Raw genomic sequence first — 21,079 nt, 5'->3', positions numbered from 1 at the left:
CACACCATGTAAAAGAAATCAGGTACCATCATGTGCACACACTGAGCTGAGGGAGAAATTGTTTTCCTGAATGTAATTTAGAAGACCCCCACATAGGTGTTCTGCTTTACTATAATGTAGGCTGAACTGGGGGACGATTTCATTAGAAGCCATAGAAAGTATCCGTTAAAACATAACGGCGTTCAGAATAAAGAAGAATACAATGGCCAAATGAGCTATCTGTAGAAACACAGCATTGTCTGTTCTTTTCTTGGCAATAGTCAAAGTCCTTGTCATATCAGCCACACTATTCATTCTCAGTTTCCCTCTTTACCTTCTGCCAGTGAAAGCAGAATTGATGTATATATGACATTGAGTACTATTTTATGCATTTATGAGTACTATTTTATGAATTTCTGTATCAAAAATGACATTTCATTTTTCAGTGACTTCAGAGACAGATGTATCATGAATGGTTTTGCAACAAAATCTTCAAAGTTCTCTAATGCATTAACCAAGAGAAGCTGAATGGCGGCAGAGGGTCTAGCACCAGCAGATGGCATTCATTCCCTGCAATTCCTGCAGCAGCAGGAGGCACTGAACAGTGAACTTGCACCACAGCAATGTAATATGCGGGATCCTAAGAGAAGCAGATTGTTAACCGTAAGTTATTTTCCTGCTATTTGACAAAATTTTTCTTTCAAAGCATCATTTAATTTTTTCCATCATTTCAGGAAGGGCTTACACATAAACACTATATAGAGGTAGATTGGCCACGTCAGAGCAGCAGGGTTTGATATTCACTTTGCACGCTGGTAGCGATACTACCCAGTTCAAGCCAGTCTGTCTCACCCAGTATTTTCCTTCCCCAGTAGCATGTTTCCATGAATAACAGATGGAAGAACCTGACCTCTTTTCCCAGTCCAATAGCACTTTTATTCTATTGCTCTTCACGTTCCTAAACACCCTGCTAAGGTGCTAAAACTATGAGTTTATATATTTGTAACAATTATTTTGAGGCTTTTTTATGGTTAGAAATACATGACCTATGGCACTTGGCAAATAGAAAGAATAAAGGACTTAAACATGATTTTTTTTTCTCTCAAACAAAACAGAGCATTACCCCCATGAAGGTACAGACTAAGAGCACACTGGCAATTCTGCAACACCACATTGTTCCACCAGCCCTCTGACCCTGATGCAGGAGGTATCAGGCATGGAGGTGCTGGAAAGTGGGACCAAACGTGCAGCTGCCCTGACTGCTGGCGCCTTTCACCACCAAGCTCCTGAGGAGAAAAGGAGGGGCTCTCTGCCCTGACATGCCAGCTGCTAAGAGAAGCATTGTATATGAAAAGAAAATGGAACAGGCAAGTGGACAAACAAATATAGGCCCATGAAGTAAAAAAAAAAAAAATAAAAAAAAATCAGTTTAATTTCCACTGAGAAAATAAACAAAATGCAATCTCATGGAGTTTCAGCAATATGTTTACAGTAATGTTAAAAGCAGGTGTTACCTGTTCTAAGAGATTCTGAAGCCTCTCTATTTCACAGTCTATTACAAATTTCTTTTCTTGCCTTCGGTCCAGATCTTCTAAAAGCCGCCTGTAGCTGGCATCGTTAAAATTCTCCACACAGATGGCACTGACTTGCCAACTATTTTGTCCTGCTTTTTCCATAATTGCTTGAAGTATTGAATAACCTAAAAGAGAAGGATACAATACACTAGTAACACAATCATTGCGTTTTTCGAATAGGAATTGTCCTCAATCAATGTTAGGTCTCTTAACATTTTTTCCTGCGGGGAAGGGAGTAAGACAATATTTGTATCCCTACCTATGCTGCTTGTCACAATCAGCACACAGCACGCAATTAACAAAACCTGCAATGGCTGTGATCAGAATGCTGGGAGTGAGCATTATGGAGAATCGCCACATGATTCATACAAACAAACTCTTCCACTCAAGCACCAGATTCAGCTTCTCAGATTAGTTTTGTAAAGTTTCCATATCTGGGCATTTCACCACAGCAAAGGAAAAATCTGAGCCCGCTCATTCAGAGGAAGCATTTGCATACCACAAAAGCATTCAAATGCTTCAGTTTGGGTTGGTTTAATAACAACACTTTTAATGCTTTTAATGCTTCCTAGCATTAAAAGCAGCTTTTAATGCTTCCTAGGAAGAAGTCTTTGTTTCATTTAATTATACAACACATTTATATGCCAGTATGAATAGAAATTATATTAAACTATTACAGAGCTTCCATATAGCTTGAATCAATGTATGTAAAGAGATTAGAGGTCAATGAATGAAGGGCACCAGAGAAGCATTAACTGTTACTACTGGCAGGATTATTGCTCTTTATCCGTACCACTATTTGATGCCGCCCGTGTTGTCTTTGAGGCCATTCACAGACGGGAAAGGCAGTGTCCTGTCAGAGGTCTCCCCCTGGACCTGCAGGGCAGGCTCTCTGCCTGCAGTCTCAGGCTGCCCTGGCACACCAGCCCCTCACCTTCTTCCCGCTCTTGTTTTATTTCTCACTGGGGTTGTGCAGTACAGAGGCGGCAGGGGAGCTTATGACATGACTTAGGACAGCTTGCAAGCCTCGTCTTGACTTGCCTAACCAACTCCTAAAGCAGAAAGCATGTATTATTTTACTTTTCATCCACAGTAAGTCAGGAATTTGTTTAAAGAAATGAAGATTGTACACCTCACACCCAGAGTTAATGTTTAAAAAAGACAAAAAGAACAGCAGAACAGATATGTTTCTCAATAACATGCTCATACAAATGACACAATTCAGAGAAGGTCCTTCTGTTTAGAACCACAACAGGAAGTATTGTGGCTTTTAACTCATTATCTGGCAGAATTTTCCCCACTAGCTTTAAATGAAAGATTTAACCTCTTAAAAATTTTCCTTAGTGATGTGGCTGCCCAGGGGTAGCCTCCTGCCCTCTTCAACAAGAGGGTCCTATGCCAGAGTGCAATGACCCCCAGGAGTCATTTTAATGCACTTAAAGGTGCCACTGCATGACAGACTCCCTGTAGAAGAACTATGAGCTGTTCCCACAGACCTCAAGACGAATCTTTGTAAGTTACATTTCAGAAAGAGCACTTTTGAGTGTGTGGTTCCTAACTAACTATTTAGTAGAAGACCTACAACACAACCGAAATCTGAGTTTGCCTCTGGTCAAATAAAAGTAGACGATAGTATTATGAGAATATGAAGTTTTTAGGACACATGAGAACCTGACTTTCTTGCAAACCTATGAGTAGTTATTTTTCTACTGGCTCCTATAACATCTTCAGTCTTTGAAATACTAACTTAAAATGTGTATTTTCTTATCATTATGACATTACGCACCAGCACTCCAAAATGAACATTTATTAGGTTTTTTCCCTCCAATTCAGATGACATATTTTAGATAAAAATACTAACAATTATAATAAATACATAAAATGCAGAAGATATTTTAGAGCATAAATGAGACATTTATTTTATGAAACAGTATTTTATTGCAGGAAATGAATTCAAATACTCAATATATTGAGTATTAAAACATTTCTCTACTCAGCATATATTTTTAACCCGATGACTGTTATTTTTTTTCAAAGAACCATCAGCTTTCCTGTTAATTGCTCCATAATTATTCTGCTTTTCCTGTTGCTATATTCAATCTCCTTTTTGTCTGTAATTATCTCTGCAAATCATGATGGGATTCTTTCCCAAACATTGTATTTCTTGCTTCATTTCCTATTCATTTCCATATATAGAAGTATATTAAAACCACTCCAATGTTACAGGGGTTCCTGCTTCACTTACATTGTAAATTTGACTTGATCTTTGCTACCAAGGCAGTCAACATTTACTTAATTCAGCTTCGTGACACTAATTAACATTTTCTTTGATTCGGAATGAATGGTGTTTGAAGCAGCAATTGACATCCCCTCTTTCCTTTCTTATTTCACTTGGACAACTTAACTAAGATGTATTTTGATCAAACTGGTAATTTATCCCAGCATGAAGCATGACAAATATCAGACAAACACATAGAAAACCTTTTCTTCTATCTTGGATCAAGGTTTCACTTGCCACATTTCATTAGCAACTGCCTTCATTTAGGTATTTGAAGCTTCTGTGGCTTCTTGTCAGTAGCTGGCACTTAGATGTGGGTTTTCACATATAGGCACAACACAACTAAACAGCAGTAAGTGGATATGGTGCAATAATCTCCATCAGAAGAGTTCAGAGTCCCTATGCAAGTAATCAGTGGTATGGTCATCTATTCAGTGTGCAGGAACAATTTCTAATATACCAGACTGACAAGGATGAAGTTTACACAGAATGAATAAAGGCATTCACAGGCTCAGTTGGCATAAAAATTAGACATGCTGTGGAGAATGCTTATTTGTCCAAAATAATTGGCTACAGCTGACAGGGGAAAAAAATTGGTTTCTGCAAACATTTTGTAAGGCAAAAACCTCTGAAACCAACCTGGGATAGCTCTCAGAAACTGAATGTTGCATTTCTATTCAAGAAAAATTCCTAATCTTTAGAAAGATGTTTGCCCAAGTAAAGACAGCAGACATGAATATTATAGCTGTCATCTAAAAGGTATTTATTTTCTGTTTACCTGCTGTTTATCCTCAGTTATGCTACAGACAGATGAATGATTAATTTTCTGGAATACATTCCCTCCCATTTATTGCAAAATACTATTTGTTGCATGAAAGCAAACCAAAAAATCCCTAGGCTAGCTCATATCAGCTGAGCTGCACAATCCACGTTTTTGTAAACAACATCATTTAAGAAAATGTTTAGGACTATGCCAATATATAAAAGTAAGCTAAGTTCTCTCACAAATTTTTATAGTAACCCTTCCTCATCAACTAATTCAACCTTGAAATGCAGATAACTCATTTATTAAAAAAGACAAATGATTGTGTCCAGGCATAACTTTGAAGCCTGGAAATTTGTATCAAGAAGTTCCTGGTCCTTCATGGATCCTGCCTTTCTTTTTTTTTTAATTTGCAAATCTATGAACAAAATAGAACACCAACAGAACTTCCTGAAAGCACAGCTGAAGTCCTCCCCAAATGCAAGGACATTATATGCAAGGACTTCTTTTTCCTCTTTATGGGACTGTATTCTGGGGAATTTTCCCCAAATGACCTGCTATGAGAAGTCTACCAACTGATTTTTGTAGGTCACTGCTTAAATGTAGATACTATTAACAGCTGCTTAAGGACCAGTAATACCAATTCCACCTCAATATCCTGGAACCAAAACAGAGACAGGGCAAGCCTGCAAAGATTTTGTTTTCTTCATCTCTTCTCTCCTTGCTTTTCTGTTCTCTGGACAGGTGGAATTGTGATGATCTACCACACTGCTATTTTCTATTTTTTTTCCCCAAAAGATAACACACACTCATAATGTTGGGAAAAAACCCCACGAACCACTCGCCCTCCCCAAACATGAAAATGAGAAGTTATTCTATTCGTTTCCTATAAAATCAAAGCTGGAGATCCCTACTGCAAGAAATCTATGTATTGGGGTTGATACTACAGTTAAATACATTACAAACAAAAACTCAGATTTTTTAAGCCTTCTTTCCTCATTCCACAACACACTGACATTTTTTCATCAAAAAATGCATCAGCCATAGAAAAATAATAGCATATGTGCACCTGGTGCTGTAGAGACATTAATACTTCTTCAGAGTCAGGTATCTTCTAGGGGCAAAAGTGTGTAAAATGGGCAATTTTGTAGTCTAGGATTTCTCCTACTCACTGCAACATTGCTGTAATTGGAGCCTATACACAACCTTTCTCCAGCCAAGTAGCTGAAATCATGAGAAATCTTTTTGATTTTACAATTTCAGTTGCCTTTCACGCTTTTTTGTCTTCATCTAGGCTTTCCCCTAACCAATTTCATTTCAGCAGGCAATGATTTAATTTCATTTATTTCAATTTAAATAAAAGGTAAAATCTGGTATCTAAATCTCTTCAGCACATTCAGGATAAACTGAAGAGATAGAGGAGCACCATCTTGACTTATTTTTTCTGCTGGAATGAACATTTTTCCTTTTTTTTCTCCTTTTTTTTTTTTTTTTTTCCTTGCTTACTTGCTTGCTTTCATTAGAAAATACGTCAGTGATCAATTACAGTGATATAATTAAATTTCAATAACTTTCATCTTCCAGCAGCCTTTTAGTTCTGGGAAACCATTTCTCCAACCCTCTAAGCACAGGCAATCATTCCTGATGGTCTTGACAGGAGACAGACAGTGAAGTAGCTGCTTGCTCCAAACAGTATCACCCCCAGTAATAATTCTCATTTTGGAACTTTTGCGCAGTAACCTATTATTAATTTTCTACGGTGAAGGGGATGCAATATTTACATATTAAGACTGTATTTTACTATGGGTAGCAGACTAACAGTACTGAATCACTGAGTTAACAGGTAAATAAACTTGGAAACAGCATATGCAATATATTTGTTATGACCTCAGGCACAGAAAACATCTCTGACGAACATGGGTCTTTTCCAAAGATGGGCTTATATGGGCTCATATGCTGCACACTACTGAAATGCAGATTCATTTGCTTCTCTTTCAGAGCCAGTTAATTTTCAAATAGGAATAAATCCCATTCCCAAGATTTGTTATGATCCCAAAAGCCCCAGACACTGCTAGAGCTACTTTACGAAAGCTACTTCCAACTGTAGGAATTCACATTAGGGTAAGTTCTTTATAAATCCAACACACAGCAGAAGTGAAGAATAAACAATAAACCATTTGGTAAGGATAAGCCAATATATTTAATATTCAGAACTGGATTCATGTTGCTTAATTCTAGCTGTTTACAAAGTAGTTGTCTAAATTAATCATCCAAGCTTTCAAAGGTGCTTTTTCTTCAGTGAATACTGAAGGAGTTTGGACATGAGGCTTAGTGAAAATATCTACCATTTATTTTATCTGGCCAAATCTTGTTGAGATGAATCCAGAAAATACAGTGACTAAAACCATACAAGAAATTTACAGTATGAGGGATGCATGACCATATGTTCCACCAATAACTACAAGCACTCAAACTCATGTATATTTCATTTTTCATTCCTGTGTTTATTATGTTTTTATTAACATACAGTTTTGTTTCAAATTTTGGTCAGCATAGAGCTTCCCAAACTTAAACACAATCCCTTGCACCCCTGATTTTCTCTGCAGATTGAGTTGGAGTCAAAACATTCAACAAAATATACATACGGATTGGCCAATTCAGATGACAGAGTGGAAGCTAGAACTGCAGGTGTGTTCTGAGTCCTTCTTGGGTCTAATTCACAGGAATGATACAAAGATTGGAAAGTAAGACAGGAAACTCAATAAATAGTTCCATCTATTCCTCTCAATCCCTCCATCCCCTAAGACATATAAATTATATTTAAAACATTCTAGATAGATACCTTTCTTTGTCCTTAAAAATCTCTAAAGAGGATTCTGTCACATCCTAGGTAATATATTCATTGCTTAATTATCCTTATCGTTAGGAGATGTTTTCTAAAGTCTAATCTAAGTCTCCTCTGGCATAATTTAAAGCCACTCCTTTTTGTCCTATCTCTAGTAGGCCTGGAGAACAGTTTGTTCCCTTCTTCCTTAAAGCAATCCTTTATGTATCTGAAGACTGCTGTTACATTTCTTTTCTATCTGCACTTCTGTTTCTAAAGCATGATTCTCTCCATTTTTCCTTGTGGAAAATGTTTTACTCTTGATTCTGACATTCTTCCTTGCTTTCCTCTGGATATGTTGCAACTGATCCAAATTTTTCCTGAAGTACAATTGGGAAAATGTGATGTATTTAAAAAATGTATTTCAGAGTACACACAGTCCTCTTAAATTTTTATCCTCCGCAAGCTTAACAAATGTATTTTATATTTCTTCATACAAATCATTAACAAGGATACTGGAAAAAAAAAAACTACAACAAGAATGGATCAATACTTAGTATCTCTTTATTTGACAGTGAATTTCATATACTTCTTTCTGAGTTCAAGTGTGATCAGTATTTTATATATCTTCTAGAAATTTCATCAAGGCAAAATTTCTTTAGCTCATTGCCATGGGTCGACCTTTGCTGGATGCTGGGTGCCCACCAAGCCCTTTGTCACTCTCACTCCTCAACTGGATGGGATGAGGGAAAATGTGGGTCAAGACAAAGAAAGGGAGAGATCAATCACCAATTACTGTCATGGGCAAAACAGTCTCAACTTGAGGAAATTGACTTAATTTATTGCCAATCAAATCAGAGTAGAATAATGAGGAAAAAAGTCTTTAACCACCTTCTCTCCACCTCTCCTTTCTTCAACCATGCATATGGTTGTAGAAGGCCATTCTTGCCCAGAGAAGCTGTGGATGCCCCATCCTCAGAGACATTCAAGGCCGCAGTGAACAGGGCTCTGAGCAACCTGGTCTACTGGAAGTGATGCCTTAGGTTTTAGCTTTTATGTTTTTCAGATCCTGTACTGCCTAGTGTGTAACTCTGAAACTTCATATAGCCTGTTAGCTACTGTTTTCACATTTTGGTTAGACATTACAAACCCTCTCTGGGCCTGAACTCAAGGACACCTTCTTGCCCCAGGCCCTGAAATATGTAAACTGAGTCGCTGGACAGGGGGAGCAAACTTGGGGTTACTACATCATTACTTGAAATTATAATTGGAGAATTAACCCTGATATGCAAATGGACCAAACTTATAAAAGTGTGAAAAACCCGTGACTCAATGTCCATGTTGGGTGGAGCCCCTCAGAGGCTTTTGACTCCCAAGGTGTGCCTTTGAAGGCCCTTCAAATAAATACCCACTTTATTCTCTTAATAGCGTTTAGCCTCTGTTTTCAGGTAGCCACCTCAAGGCATCAGAAGGTTCCCTGCCTGTGGCAGGGGTGTTTGAACTTGATGATATTTAAGGTCCCTTCCAACCCAAAACATCTACAATTCTATCACCAGCTCCACTGTGTACCTCCATGGGCTGCAGGGCCATAGCTGCCTTGCCATGGTCTGCACCACGGGCTGCAGGGGAATCTCACCTCTGGGGCCTAGAGAGCATCCTATCCCTTCTTCTGCACTGACACCGGTGTCGCCAGAGCTGTTTCTCTCTCACAATCTCACTTTTATCTCTGTTGCACAGCTTTCTCCCCTTCTTAAATGCGTTATCCTAGAGGTGCTACCACCATTGCTGATGGGCTTGGCTTTGGCCTGTGGCAGATCCATGTTGGATCTGGCTTTGGCTCTATCAGACATGGGGCAAACTTCCAGCAGCTGCTCACAGCATCCACCCCTGCAGACCCACAACCAAACCTCTGCCATGCAAACCCAATACACTCATTTGGAAAAAATTCATGGAAACCATAAAAACTTGCACTAGAATGAGACACCTAATTTTTTTCCAATGTCTAGAAAACCAATTATTTTGTAATAGAATGAAAATTGCTTTATCTCACATAATCTGTTTTTGAGAAATCCATGTTTGGGTTTACTTAGCTTTCCAAATTCTGTGTACTTTCAAAGAGATCTACTGTGATGTAGATTCTGAATTAAGCCACCTATACCATCTATGATCAGGACAATTTTACTACAGATGGTTCTGAAACAAAGCTGAGGAAATGATGGATCCAGTTCAGCCATCTCCTCTATTGTACTTTTGTTTCATATACTTCAGAATATTTGATGATATAAAGGAAACTACCTGTGAATTCATGTTTCTTGCCTCCCTGACAACTATGACCTTGAATATTTTCTTGGTGTTTGAGAGCTACCTTCAAAACAAGACCTTGTAATGGTGTATGGTCAGACTTTCTGTCCTTCTCTCCCTTAATCCTGTCGAGACTGGTACCTGTGCAGCTTCATCTGCAATATTTAATAATCCTTCCTTCCTGAGGAGATCATAAAGCTACAAGAAAATGCTGTCAATATATTACAACCATGACTTCTTTTTTAAAAAAAAGTCTTAAGTGGAACAACATAGTCTAAGTAATGTGCTTTCAGGGAGCATATGGAAGGTTTGGCTTACACCACAATGGGAATTCATGATCAAAGATTCAAGCTATGTCAGCTCCCATTTATGCTACACCCACTCAGCAGCAAGATTTTCCCCCTTTGCATTTCAGAGTCTCCAGCCTTTATATGAAAAACACTGTAAAGGTGTCTCATCAAAGTGCCAAGTGATAGAGATAAGTGGGAACTTGAGAGGGATTGAAGAAAAGCCCTGGTTTTGAAGCCAGCCTGATAGTTTTGGTTGGGCTTTCACAGTTTTCAGATACCATTACCCTTCCCATTTAACTAAATGCCTTTGACTTTGCAGTCCCATAATCCTTGTTATGACAAGCATGCATGGAGATGAAAACATCCAAAGGTACTTACAGATACATGCCAAAACCAAATTTTTGTACCTTGTTAGTATTTTATGTATTATTTGCTCTTATTTGTCTATTTTTAGTTATGCCATAGGCTTCAGCTATGACTGGGTCAGACGAGAGGTCTTTGGCTCCTCTGTACTTTACAAGCAGCAAGGAAGACACACTCTTAGCAAATTCTGGCAAATTCTTACTACAGAAATTTAAATGCTAAATCAGAAAGTGCTTGTAATTACAGTGCTATCAAAAATTTGCAAACATTTACCTAAAAACCCCAGCAATTAAGCCAACAAGTGCAAAGAAAACAGTGGGGAAAAAACAGAACCATGTGTTATGCTTACCCTCTGTCAGATCACCTATGTAGTCTCTCTAAATAACCAGTTATCTGATATGTCATCTTGGGACAACCATTAGGAGTAATGTGTATCAGTATTTTTAATAAAAGGGCAGAAAAGAGGACAAAATGAACCTACTTTGGAAGGAAATACCATATGTTCAAATATTTACCTTATTACCTTTTGCCAAAATTCTTAAATTCACTAAAATCTAGACTGATACTACTAAATTATCTTTCTTACACAGTATCTTCATTCAGGCATAGCTATTTTTCAGAAATTGCTAGCTTCCCCACAACTTACCTCTCCAGTCTCAATTTAACAGGATTTACTTTGCCCTGTGATGGTATACAAATGTACACAGACGTTTGTGTAAATAACATCCTAAAGAACCATGTCAAAGGATATGAACACCACTGGCTAAAGCTCTCAGGAGCTGGTATATCTTCAAATTAGCAGTACCCTAATTATTCTGGTTAATGTATTATGGTGCTGTCTTTGTATTGTCACATATTAGTTTTCCCCATAAGGCATCTGCCTCAATAAGACACCTGTGCCCTAGGACAGAACTGACTGTGGGTACTAAATGAAGATCTTGATGTCAGGTCTTCTGCCTCTTTTCTATAGGGATTTGTTGGAAAAGTAGTGTTTTACTATAAAATATCTGGCAATTTCTGCCTATTGGCTGTGTCATTTCTAATACCTGCATGAGAGAGAAAATAGGAAGAAGTCTTCAGACTGAAACAACAGGCATTCACATTAACAAGCATTCATTTTTAAGGAAGTCACAACCTTAATTATATCTCTGCACTTGTGGCCATGTCCATATTTACTGACAGCATATAATATTTAGGATCTTACTCCTTCCATGAGTTCTATTTGTAGATCCCAGACACATTACTTTTAATTTTAAATTTCATTTGTGTTAAGATGTTTTTGAAATCTACATTTTTAAGTATTTACCTTTTCCAGAAAAAAGTAACAAGCCCTGAGAAAACAGGACTTAAAATCTGCATGCTATGGTTATGGTTACCACTTGTTTGAAGTGAGTTTGAAATAAGTCTTACTGTTTCTTATAAACTGACACATGGACCACAAATTTATTAGAAGTTAATTGCTCCCTCAACAACTGACTATTTGGAGATAATCCAGGTGGGGGTCAGCATCTTCTCCCAGGTAACAAGTGACAGGACAAGAGGGAATGGCCTCAAGTTGTGCCAGGGGAGGTTTAGATTGGATATTAGGAAACATTTCTTCATGAAAAGGGTTGTCGTGCCTTGGAATAGGCTGCCCAGGGAAGGAGTTGAGTCACTATCCTGCAAGGCATTTAAAGGATATGTAGAATGGCACTGAGGTGCATGGCTTAGGGGTGAGCACAGCAGGGTTGGGTTAATGTTTGGACTTGATCTTAACTTTTTCCAATCTAAATTATTCTATGATGTTGAATAATGCACCTGCTGGGCATTTAATGTGAATATCACTCTCAACTAAACCCTGAAAATGGCTCACAATCTGAGTTTCTTAAAAATCCCAAAACCCTACAAGTAAAACAAAACAAAACAAAACAAAACAAAACAAAACATTTAAATAAGTTCTTTTAAATGTTCATATATATGTACATACAAGTAAATAACATCTATAGATATGCATATCTGTAACTGCTTTATATGAACCTGTGCAAAGCAGCATGCAAAGAAATGACAAAAATTTCAAAGAAGGGAAATGAACAGAGATTGTTGATTGTTTTGGCTTCTTATACTCTCTTCTCCCTGTTTTCAGTACACCTCCAAAAAGAACTGGCAGAGCAATGGGGACCTGGTAACCTTGCCTCATTTGAGCGTCTTCACAAATACTGCTATCAGAGTCATTGATATACAGAACTGATCCTTTCCAGCAATGCTGTAAGACAGCTAATATAACATCTAGATACTTAAACAGAGAAACAGGGAAGAGAATGATATGATCTTCACAGAGAACACTGGACTACTCCTACATAGCTAAATCTCTTGATGGTGTCCATGTTTAAAAAATTAATGCTAAAATATTTGACAGAGGTCAAAGAAGCAAATCAAGATGATTTGAGGCCAATATATAAACCATGCCTTAGAGTAAGAGAATTACAGGAGAATTTATCTCAACTGAAATTTTGATGGCTAACTCTGAGCTAGTTCCTCCAGTGTTCTTCTTCAGGCACTAGAAGGAAACAGGCGCCTTCTTGAAGGAAATTCATAAAACTTTCCATCACATGTCTCAGGTATTTTTTGGCAGAGAAGACACTCCTCCATGTTTAAAATGAAACATCCCAACATCAGTATTTCTCAGGTTCAATGCCATGAACACTATAAACATAATGTTGTGCATATGTAAAGAGCAGGACTAAAAGCAATCAGCAATATTATCACAGTATCTGCTACTCACAGACTTTTAATTTTATTCTTCTATTTTGTATCTACATTTCACATATGAAGATACAAAATTTCATTTAAGTAGAATTAAAAGTTAGGTTACTTTTATGCTTCTCTTGTGGAGGATGGGCAGCTACACATAGGTTTCCTTTGATTATTCTGGTTAAGGGATTTGCATACAATTACAGAGACAATTTCAGTTCCTAGCAGGAACAAACACAGAATGAAGTAAGTACTCACCATATGATTAGACTAATTTACTACATCCCACTGAGGCAAGCTATATGCCAAGAAGTAATCATAAACTTGTGTTCAAAGCTCTGGTAGAATGAATATATTTAACAATTCAAATTAAATTTCAGCTTTAGGAAGTGACATTTAGTGGGAAACATGAGAATAGGCAAGGTATAATGAAAAGATAACAGGTAAAAGAATACAGACATTGAAAGCTGTGATTGGCCTGTCTGAAAACAGACCAGGACAGAAAATTGTGAATAAAATCCTGGCAAGTTTCTAATATGAAATATATGTTGATCTGGACTTTGGTTAGTTTTAACTGACCTTGGCATTAATGTCTGAAAATGAACAGAGTGACCAGTCAATAACTGCTCCATAAAAGTTAAGTGCCTGTGACGTTTCATTATACAATGGCACTTGCATTGACCATTTTGAAAGCAAATGATCTTAAGAACTTTGTTCATTTTAGAGCTGGGTATTTTCCTTCCCCTGAACAGCTGTTTATTCACAGAAAAGCACACTCTGGTGTAATCCCAAGTCTTAATGAGCAGAAGCAAGCATTTCTGCCTTGGACTTGCCAGGGAGAAAAAATTACAAAGGTTTCAAAAGAGTGGAAACATCTCATAATAAAAATGGATATTGCTTAAGTATTTCCATTTAGGGCATCTCCATGAATAGAAACAATAGGCACAATTTGGTATCTGCATAACTGTTATGCTGGAGAGCAGTGGGAGCAAGAGACCCTCTCAGAATTCCTGGTCAGGAAAGCATGGAATTCTGCATTTTTCACTGAATGCCCCTGAGTACACTGTGTCATGATCATTAGGACTGGGCATGTCCTGGGTGGCTTAGTCTAAACCTCTCCAGCAAACCGACAGTACGAAAACAGTGATAAAATAGTTGCCAAAGACAGAAAAAGACAGAGAAAATTACTCTGCAGCATGGTACAAAGAATATTTATCAGAAAGGTGGGAAACCTTTAATGCAATCTTGTCTTTAGTGACTAATTATTTTATAAAAGAATATCTGAAAAAGCTGCAGAGGATGTGGGAATTGGCTGCAAAAACTTAAGGAGCTGAAAAATAAGACATTACAGAGGGTCTTTCTGTATCTGAGAGGAATGAGAAGTGAGAATGCAGGAACTGCTCAATAGGTGTAAGATATTTCATAAGTCCTAGAACATGTATTTGGCATTTTAGACTTTAATTTAAAATAAAACAGTAAATAGGGTCTCATTTTAGTTGTACTAGTGCAAAACCAGAAAAATCCCACTTTCACCAATTTTTTTTTGATGTCTCCACTTCTGTACTTGGAAATTAAAATCTATTTCTAAAAATCTATAGGAGATGATAATCCATCGAAATAAAAAATGCTATTTAATTTTTCTTACACACTGCTGCCAGAACAACACTATCTATGTTTATTGCTCAAAAACACTGGGAGAAAACCTGCTGCCCTCTAATAGCTCTTTACACATTTTGGCTTGTGCTTCCACTGCCCTTTTCAACGTGATTGACAAGGTATGATTTTACAATATAGTATCTTAAATGCTATAAATTACCTCAACTGTCTTATTTTCCTAAAGAGATACAATGTAGACTTGAATCTTCCAATTTTCTTAAAGCAGTGATGTCCAACCTTTTCAACCTAAGCCCTGAAGCATTATTCCAAAAAGAGCAGTGGGCCGCAATTATTTCTTGAGGGCATTTTCGATGGTAGCACAGTGGAAGGAAGCGGGCATCACACCTGGCTCCCTTGCTGGGGATCCTAAACTGTCTCCAGGAGACCAGGCTACAGCTGTAAAATTGCACAGAACTCCTTAAGCACATTGTGTTTTGCTTGTGGTATTGAATTATGCCCTGAAGGAGCACTCACATGGTAGCTTTGTGCTGTGACTCCAGGCTGGGATGTACGGGGTACAATGTCCCAAAGTACAAAAGACAGGGTGACCTCATTCCTCCTGCTAAAGTTACCTGCTAACTCAGGTTCCAAATCATTGAGCCAAATCTCAGGCTAATTAATTGTAAATAAACAAACATCACCATTACAGAAACTGGACATTTGCCTATGTCCCTGATGAGATGGTTTCATAAGAGACAATTTGCACAGATATAAGCAGCAGCAGGAGCTTCCCTGCTGAGCTGTTAACACTGGAGATGATAGGAGGACAAAAATCTCAATATTGACACACTGCAGGACATTTACACCAAACAACCTTGCTGCAGTTGGGAGGACTGTGTAAATTTGTAAAGTCATCCTGTGTGGTGTTGTTCCCCACATCCCCTCCAAGGACCTCTGTCCTGGGGCCAGGCTGCTTCCTTGGCCTGGAGCTACTCTGAAGCAACACGTTGTGTCCTCTGGGGTTGTTCATGACAGACAAAAAGGAGAGATTTCTCCTGAACATAACAAAGAAAACATAAAACATCTATTCATGGGAGAATACTCTACAGAATACCAGTTTCAGCATACATTTAGCATTCTATTGATGATGGCATGTTGACTTGTGTATCACTAAATGAAGACTTAAAAAACCCTTAATGTCTTATTTTAGGAATGTATTTGTGCAAGAAAAAGAGTTGTAATTACTTAATAGATATTTCTTTAAGGTTTTATCACTGTCTGAAAATGGTAATATTCACTATTTAGCTTTCATCTCTATGGTAGTTAAAATGAACAAGTCCTTTTCCAGTGGAAAAGTCTGGTGTTAATGCATTTTTATGATTAAAAAGGTCATTCTGATCCTGAAACAACTATCATGAAATATAGACCTCTATACAGCCTATAGTAGAGAATGTGGATAAAATTTCAGGGCCATTGATAGGAATAATTGTATTTACATAAGTAATGTTGTGCTCAAAGGCCTCATTGTCCCAGGTACTGTACCAAGTACATGTGCAGAAAAAGGTCTCAAAAAAGATGACTTTGGAAACCAAACAGACTCGGAGGTAGGACAAGTTGTTTATTCCTACTTTTGTTTTTAATTAGGTCAAGAAGACATTTCAGAAGCATTATTCATACTTATCAGTCTGAAAATAAAACAACTTGCTTCTAAATGGATATTCAGTAATTAATTTAAAAGTAGGATGTTCAAAAATATACCATACAAATTAGACATATATTGAATACACATATATTCTTATTTTTATTTATATTTGTTTCTTTTGAAATATGCTTAGGAGCAAATAATTTAAATAATTTACTTGGCATTTTCCTTTCTATCATTCTTTTTCAGCATAACAGAAAAGTCACTACACAGTCCATATTCTAACTTGCATTTTCACAGAATAAGAACCAGAGAAATATTCTGTGTGTGGGTGTTAGGATTACTTATAAAAGGCAGGACAAATCCCGTTGCATAACTCATAAAATATTCGTATTGACTTTAGCTAGAACTACTCACGGGAGAAGAAGTTGGTCCAATATTTGAAATCTGATGTAATTAAAATTTGAGAGCATTTAATTCCAAAATCCATTTAATACATTCACTGAATTTTAACTGTATAACAACTAATTCTCTTCCAGGTGAAAATGTAATTGACAAAAAGAAGTTAAAGCTAACAAAGAACCAGATATGAAAATAAAATCCCAGTATGCTGGCAAAACTTTACAGCTGGAAGGAAGGCAGGGAGGAAGGGGACCCTTTTTTGTAGAACTAGGACTAGACACTAAAACTGCTGTCCTGTCACAAAGCATATTAAATGTTACAGGTGAATTTGGGTAATAAACATGACAAATCATGGTCTGGACTGGAATTGATGTTTTACTCTTATGTTAAATATTGTCTTGATATACTTTTCCCCTAGAAAAAGATTATTCACTTTTTAGACAGAAATGTTCACCTGTTCTGTACAACTTTCTGTAATATATCCTCTATATACATGCAGTTTCACAACTTCAGGGTGGTCACAACACATGTGGCACAATTTTCGCACATGGTTTAAAAAGCTACTGCATGTATTTTATGATCATTTCAAAAAGATATGAAGCGACAGAGTTTGATTTTTAAATGACTATTTGCACTGTTTTCGAAAACTGAACACTTAAAACATGGCAAAATATGTCTACCATAGATAAGCATGGTTTTTTTCTTTAGAATTCATGACATTTTTGACAGTTCATTGTCAGCATGCCAGTATGTCAATACTAGCTACTTCCTGGCTGAGGAGAACTATGTGGGTGAAGTCTATGACATTCAGTGGACTGCAACAGCAAAAGCAATTTTCTACCCCGGAACGTACTAAGTCACTTCATATCCAGGACAGTTAATAGCTGGCTAAGAAAGAAACTTTAAAAAAACCCCAGCCTCCCATGATAACAAGCGCTACAGAACATTTACCAGGGAGGTAACTTGCAGCAAACTGGTATTTCACCAGTATATTCAGCTTGAAAAGCAACTTCCATTGTTGGAACAGTAACTTGCTCCAGGAATGCTCCAGGCTTCCCATGTCAGCTGAAGCCCAAGAGGAACTGAACCTGTGGTCTCAGGCCACTCAAAACTGGTACGAGAAAAGGTCTTTATGCTGCAACATAGTAATATTCAAATCTGAAAGCTACACTGTCTTTAAATACCGCATCATATCTTCTTGCACATTCTCACCTAAAAGCCACACTTCTCCATTACACTGTCTTTGGCACTCCAAGGGTTTTCTATCCTGCAGGTTTATTACAATTCAGGTTTAACAAAGTCAGCTGCACAGATATTCTGACTTGATGCTTTTAAGACACGTAATTAAAATGTGGCAAAATACCTAACTTTGCTATATTAAGAAGGCCTGTGCCAATGCCTACCTTATCTTTGGGAACTTCCATCTGTGTTCTGGAAAGGGTCCTGAGAAACTCCTTTTATACAGCAACCCTAACAACAGCAGACATGTCCAAACAGTAGTTCTTATAAATGTCACAGGCCAAATTTCAAAATAATAGAACTTGAAGTACAAGTTACCTGTATGGGATAAACTTATAAAGAGTGACCTAAAAAGAATGAACCTAGAAGGTACTGTCAATCACTTGGGATTGCTAAATACACTTAAAAATCAAATTTTATACTAGATTGTCTCTTTGTGAGTTTGCAAAATGTCTTGATTTTCCAACAAAGTGGAAGAGAAAATTTAGCAGGAAACCAGGCATCCGAAAGAGCAGACAATAAAATGGGCACATCTGATAAATTTGCACCCTGGAATTTTCTTTTCTTGATATTGCTCCTGTGGTGTTTTCAGGATTTGTAAGGTATCTTCATGTTGGACTCTCCCTGAAGATTAAATCCATGTTTCATTAGAGTACTTCATTGCATTTAAAGGGGTTTATAGACACCTCAGTAAATTTACAGAAATCCAGACCCATAGACTTAGTGTTGGATCTCAGTATCTGTTTTACAATGCTTTTCTTGTTTTTATACAAATGCTCCTTTTCAACAAAAACACTTAATCCACAAATATAATGTATTCACCCAAAAAAGGTAAAAAGTCTGCGGAAAGTGCCCAACAGCTTGGGAAACAACCCTACAATCTATTTTAGTCAATAAAATCATATTCAGTAATTTATTATTCATTTTTTTAGAAAACAGAGTGCCAAGCTACTCTAAGTGTCTAGCCACTCCAAGGCCGAAATTAGGGATTAGTGAAAGACTGAAGTAATCAAAGATACTGGTGGTAATCATATAAACCCCATGACTGCTCCTTATTATGTAGCACAGGTATATTGCCTTGAGTTAAAACCTCCTCCAATTCTCTAGAGCCTTCATTATTGTTACTCTTGCCCACACTCAAATGCGCCAAATCAGGAAATGAGAATTAAACCTTTCTCTGCTATGTAGTCCCACCTCACCTCTAACAATTCAATAGAGGATTTCATCTGGTGCTTTTGCTTGCAATCTGATAAACACAGAGGGCTCATTCCTGGCATCAGGAACCAGCTGGGCCCAATCCTGGATGCCTGCTGAATCCTCTCCTTTCCCCACAAGCAGGTCTTTGTACCAACTCACTATCCCATGCTATGGAAGAAAAAAAATGATCCTAAACTGAGACTAATTTGTGCTTGTGTGTGTATGTACAGTCCCAGTGAAACCCAAAATCCTTCCAGTAATTATGGAGGGAATTCAGTCCATTATATGGCAATACAGGCAAAATACAGCCAGCAAGACAGAAAATGCTTTTCAAAGTGGCTTTTGCCAATTAACAGGGTTTTTTTTTGTTTTGATGGTGGTTTTTTGCTTGGTGTATTTGGTTTTTTGTTTGTTTGTTTGTTTTTTAGTTCAAGAGGCTGTTTCATTTGACTGGTCAAAATCTGAGGGGTTTTTTTTAATCTGACAAGTAAAACATAACACCCCAGTGAACAGCAAGAGGAGAAAAGGTCTTCCTGAAAATATTGGTTAGATATTGGGCATGGGACGAAATCCAAAAGGAAGTGAATTAATTTCCTAAAAGCCCTGTCAAAGACCGGTGTATCTAATAAAAGAGAGGAGTTACTTGACCCAAACAGTCAGAAGAACTCCTCTCCAGACAGTGAGACACAAAAAAGAAACAGAGAGGCAAACTCTATGAAAGGGTCAGGCATCTCATTTTCAGAAACTTACTTTTTCTTGACTAGTAAATAAAATCCTGACAGGTCTTGGTTTTTCATCTTCAGAAGCCTGATCTATCTTTTACCTTACTGGTCTTCCTAGACTGACAATATTAATGTCCCTCAGTTTACAAAACTAAATCCTAGATTTCATGGAGAATTTGAACAGGATGACTGTCTATTTATTTTGGACTCTCCTTGGATTATTCAGATAATGTTGATTTTTCCTAATGGCAATGACATTTGAAAAAGTAAGACAATACAAAGCCCAGGACTGGGGGAAAAAAGTTTACAGCAAGTAAAACAGCAGAAGTTCTTATTTTGTACTCAAAGTTCATAGATTGGTTATTGATAATGGGTGATTTACACTGCATATAGTCTTTTCAAAGTCTTCTGCAGTTCTCATTACTGTATGTTTGAATCTGAAAAGTGAGTTTGATCTCTACAAAACTACCCTTATTACTTAGAAATTACCAGATATCTTTGTTCCCTATCTATACACTGCTGAATATGGTTATCTTCCCCAAAAGTGTATGTATGCCATTTTCAAAATTTGGTACAGAAACACTATACTAGAAGCACATGATATTAGAACAACACACATTTCCCTTTTCAAACATTAAAAGTAAAATACATTCTGTGACAAAACACCTGGAAAAAATCTAACCATAAGACAAGAATCATCACTTTACCTTTTAAAAGTGTGTCACAATCTTTTCTCCATAAAGCTCATGTGGTAGTTGTTCCACATGTTCTTCCATTTTTACTTAATAATCTTATTTCCAATATAGATTAGCTTTTTTGGCCATTTCTACATTACTTTGTGTTTGACTCAACACTGTTCTTTAGTTTAAGAAGTTTTATTTCTTCCATTACTTTTATTCTCCTAATATATTGATGAAACCCAATAATTTTTAATTTAAAGAAGAGCCTCTTTTCTTTCATGATGCGAACGGTGCATAGTGATGATCATCCTAGCAGGTCTTCTCAGAATCCCTCTTTCTTGAAGAATTAACATGGCTAAAAGTCTTCAGCACCAAATATTAATAAAAAAGATTTATTCATCCTGATCAGCATTTTGCACATGAACACTAACAATCATCCTTTCAAAGCACTAACTATTTATTTGCTGTAAGTTTGGAAAGAAATACAAAACCATTAAAA

General features: G+C 37.2%; 1 protein-coding gene across 9 annotated transcripts in view; it reads right to left on the bottom strand.

The window, feature by feature from the left end:
* The window catches only part of GRIA4 (glutamate ionotropic receptor AMPA type subunit 4), a 219,285-nt gene that overhangs the window by 89,242 nt on the left and 108,964 nt on the right, over positions 1–21,079 (bottom strand). For all 9 annotated transcript variants that reach the window (XR_007201606.1, XM_048294677.1, XM_048294671.1 and 6 more), the window contains exon 4: positions 1,494–1,678. Coding sequence is in view for 8 of the 9 variants with exons in the window: in XM_048294677.1 (XP_048150634.1) it covers positions 1,494–1,678 (185 nt within the window). In the remaining variant the exon portion in view is untranslated. The remainder of the gene's footprint in view (positions 1–1,493; positions 1,679–21,079) is intronic.

Source organism: Corvus hawaiiensis, chromosome 2 (assembly GCF_020740725.1).
Source record: "Corvus hawaiiensis isolate bCorHaw1 chromosome 2, bCorHaw1.pri.cur, whole genome shotgun sequence".
Taxonomy (NCBI): Eukaryota; Metazoa; Chordata; class Aves; order Passeriformes; family Corvidae; genus Corvus; species Corvus hawaiiensis.
The sequence above is the reverse complement of the archived record's forward strand: the minus strand, read 5'-3'. Positions and strand labels throughout refer to the sequence as shown.